Source organism: Limulus polyphemus, unplaced genomic scaffold, assembly GCF_000517525.1.
Source record: "Limulus polyphemus unplaced genomic scaffold, Limulus_polyphemus-2.1.2 Scaffold942, whole genome shotgun sequence".
Lineage (NCBI taxonomy): Eukaryota > Metazoa > Arthropoda > Merostomata > Xiphosura > Limulidae > Limulus > Limulus polyphemus.
The window spans coordinates 241,896-245,630 of record NW_013666552.1 but is presented as its reverse complement, the minus strand read 5'-3'; the positions used below and the strand labels follow the sequence as shown (position 1 = coordinate 245,630).

Genomic DNA, 3,735 nt, shown 5'->3' with positions numbered 1-3,735 from the left:
TGTGGTCGGCGAGGTAAACCAAAAGTGGTGCATGCCAACAAGCTTTGGCGTTATCACGGTCCAGGACATTTCAGTTGGGATGAAGTGGACAACAGAACAAATGATGCTGCTGAAGACGTGCCACATGAAGAAGCCACCGTCAAAGAAGAAACTCTACTCAGTTTTGAGAAGGGAAATGGTTAAGCTCTTGATGAAGTTACTACCACTGATGTGACTGTTACCAACGATAGGACATTTCCTGATGAAGCAGATGAACCCCACATGAAGCAGAAGCCAACAAGATGGAGATCAGTACGGAAGAAGATACGTCCCGTAAAATTAAGAGACTTTATTGAGTTGTAATTTTGTGATTGTATTTCTGTACATTTACTTAGGTTATTGTTAATTGTTATTGGTTTATTGTATGTGGTTATTGTTCGGGACGAACAATATTAAGGAGGGGGCAGTGTTGCGTCAGCGAGATCATGTGACTATTCTCACGCCACCTGCTTTCTAGAACTATCCTGTACCTTGGCAAATGCTCTAGCATTTACTAGATATAGTGTAGTGTGGTATATAAAAGAGGGTGACAACGTGACGGGAGAATAATGTGTGTGTAGATAGTGAGTAATTGAACTGCAGTCAGAAGTATTGTTGACGTTCGTTGATATTGCGTTTGTTATAGAGCAACTGTTGAAAATAAGTGTATTGTAAAGTTATATTCGGAAAGAATAAACCAGTTTTATTAAGTAAGGACTTGTGTCGCTAAAGTTTCGTCGGAACGAAGTTACGGAAAGTTAATTAACGAACGGAGACGTAACAATATCTTGGAAATATGTGCAGAGTTCAAAATCTGATAACTTGGTTCTTCACACAAATTCTGACTCATCCAGTTCAGTTCAGCTTACAAGTAGTTCACTACATATAAACTGAATTTTGCTTTTGAGACAGCATTATTCAATGTCTCATTTATTTTACAAATATTTGTATATAATGATACTTAGAACACACATTTACTGAACATTTTCATAAAATAACTCATTTTAAAAGCATTTGCTTTTTTTTCTCTTAAAGATAACAATATTTAACTTTTCAATATACATAAATTTTTTGCATAAAACTTCAATAATATAAAGTTTTTGTAAATCAAAGGATTAGAAATATGTTTGATGAGTAAGGTACAATCAATAAATACAAAATCATAATGAATGAAACATGATTCTTCAAGTTTATTGTCACAACCAGCTTTAAAGTGGAAACGTTTCTTTTACGTAATTAAAACTATATCATTTCACACACCATAGGAGTAGGCAATCTTCAGGTTAGGTATGATTAATAACAATTACAAATTTAAAACTTAACAGTTATACTTGCTTGTGTACACATTAAATTATAAGTGTTTAACATTGGTAGCAATCAATTACTGGTAAAATTTCTACAATTTTCCTTCTGTTGTTGTTGTTTGTTGAATTTTGTGCTTAGCTACTTGAGGGGTATCAGGGCTAGCCATTCCTAATTTTGAAGTGATAGACTAGAGGGAAGGTAGTTAGTCAAAACAACCAATGCTAATTCTTGGACTGCTCTTTACCAACAAATAGTGAAATTGATTACCACATTAAAATGTTCTCATGACTGAAAGTGCAAGCATGTTCAATGATGGGGGGTTCAAACTCATGACCCACGGATTGTGAGTTGAGTGCCCTAACTACCAGGCCATGCCACAATTTTTCCTTCTGTTGAGATTAGTTTCACTTCCCAGACTTTTAATGTTGTTTTCAGATATGGAGTGTTTGTTTCTTTCTAATGTTAAAAAAAGATTCTTTTTAAAGTGTTTTCTCCCAGTTTCACCTAAATAAAATCATATACATGTGTCACATTTGACTTAATGCCACAAAAAATTTAAAATAAAGTTGCAATTAAAAAATGCTAAAAATAAAAATTAATATTATAACAGAATTTTAAGTGGAGCATAACACAGATAATACCAGGTAAATTTGCTTGAGAAACAAATATTAAACCTTAAACTGCAAAACTCTTAACCAATCAATAAGCTTTATTCAGTATCCATTATGGAATATGAACTAATATTATATCATAATAATTTACAAAAATTTTGAACTTTATTGCAACATTTTTGGCTAGAAAAAGAAAGTTTTTCTAAATGTGAAATCTGCATATACTAAATTCACAGGTACTTAAATATATATTTCAAGTACTTTTTCTTTTAATTTTCATGCAACTTCTAGGTCTGAAATGCTTATACATATCATAACAAATCATGGTAGAGTCATATCAACAAGTTTGTTTGGGTCTGTTTTGAATTTCATGTAAAGCTACACGAGAGCTATTTGCATTAGCTGTCCCTAATTTAGCAGTGTAAGAATAAAGGAAAGGCAGCTGGTCATCACTGCCCACCTCCAACTCTTCAGCTACTCTTTTATGAACAAATAGTGGAATTGACCATCACATTATAACACCCCACAGCTGAAATGGCAAGCATGTTTGGTGAGACAGGGATTTGAACCCGCAACCCGTAGATTGCGAGTTGAGCACCCTAACCACCTGGCAATGCCAGGCTCCATATCAACAAGTAGTTACATAATTATATTAATGTAATTCATTGACATTTGCAGGCCTAGACAATAATTTTAATGTGTGCATTCAACAACTTACAATTTTACAGGCTTATATGATTTTTAAATTTACACGATTTAATTAATTAATGAAAATGCTTAAGACAACAAGGTAGATATGAAATTGGCCAAAATAATATGTATAGTATGCACAAAATGCTAGTATCCCAAAATAACATAATAAAACGCTAGACTGGTTTCTTACAATATTTTTTTAACAAGTAAACAAACTGTTAGAATATGCTACTTACCTTATGACTATTTTCATGATTCTTGAAACGTGTGTAATAATGAACAAATCGTTTCAGCTCTTGCATCTGTTTATTTTTTGCCTCTGCCTAATACAAATGAAAAAAGTATAAAATCTTTAATAGCCAAAACACCAAACAGAAGAATATGTAACTGCTTTTTTAAAATATATACACAATCTAAATACTAAAATCTTTAGTTTACTGCTTAAACAAAAAATTAATAATTAATTAATACCTTTCCTCTTTAGATGCAGGAAAATACGACAGTTTATATTTGATATAAAAAACAAAAGTACAAATACCACTAGAAAATATTAACTTTGTAAGATTAATTTTTGTAAGATACATTTCATGTTACATAACATATAGACAAAAAGGATCACTTAGTCCTTTAAAGCTATCACTTCACAACCACTCTTGAGAAAGGGAAAAACTTAAACCAACCCTCTATTTTACAGGAAATTATCAATTCTCTCTTTTATACTCTTGTAAAGTGACAGTCTATAGTACAGCCAACAGGAACACATTCCATAAGCTAACCACCCTGATATAAAGAATAAAACTGCTTTAACTGGAGCCTAGCCTGTTTTTAAGACTCTTACACTTGTATTTTCTTCTCCCACTATTTTCAGAATATAGTAAAAAGAAATTAGAAGCTTTTGCCCTATCAATCCTCCAGTTAATCTTGAAACATCAATGCGACTGGCTCTTATTTTCAAGTTAAGAACTCTTTAAATATTCCTCAAGATCACTCTTACATCTCCAGAATCATTACACTAGCCCTTCTCTGAAGCTTTTCCAATTAAGTCAATATCCTTTCTTAGCTAAGGAGTACAAAAACGTATGAGGCCTGTGAGAAAAGTATCCGACCT

General features: G+C 32.5%; 1 protein-coding gene across 4 annotated transcripts in view; it reads right to left on the bottom strand.

Annotated features, from left to right (window-relative positions):
* LOC106461355 (ankyrin repeat and IBR domain-containing protein 1-like) overlaps positions 1-3,735 on the bottom strand; it is a 268,562-nt gene that overhangs the window by 69,544 nt on the left and 195,283 nt on the right. For all 4 annotated transcript variants that reach the window (XM_022388283.1, XM_022388284.1, XM_022388285.1 and 1 more), the window contains one exon: positions 2,864-2,950. In XM_022388283.1, the coding sequence (XP_022243991.1) occupies positions 2,864-2,950 (87 nt within the window). The remainder of the gene's footprint in view (positions 1-2,863; positions 2,951-3,735) is intronic.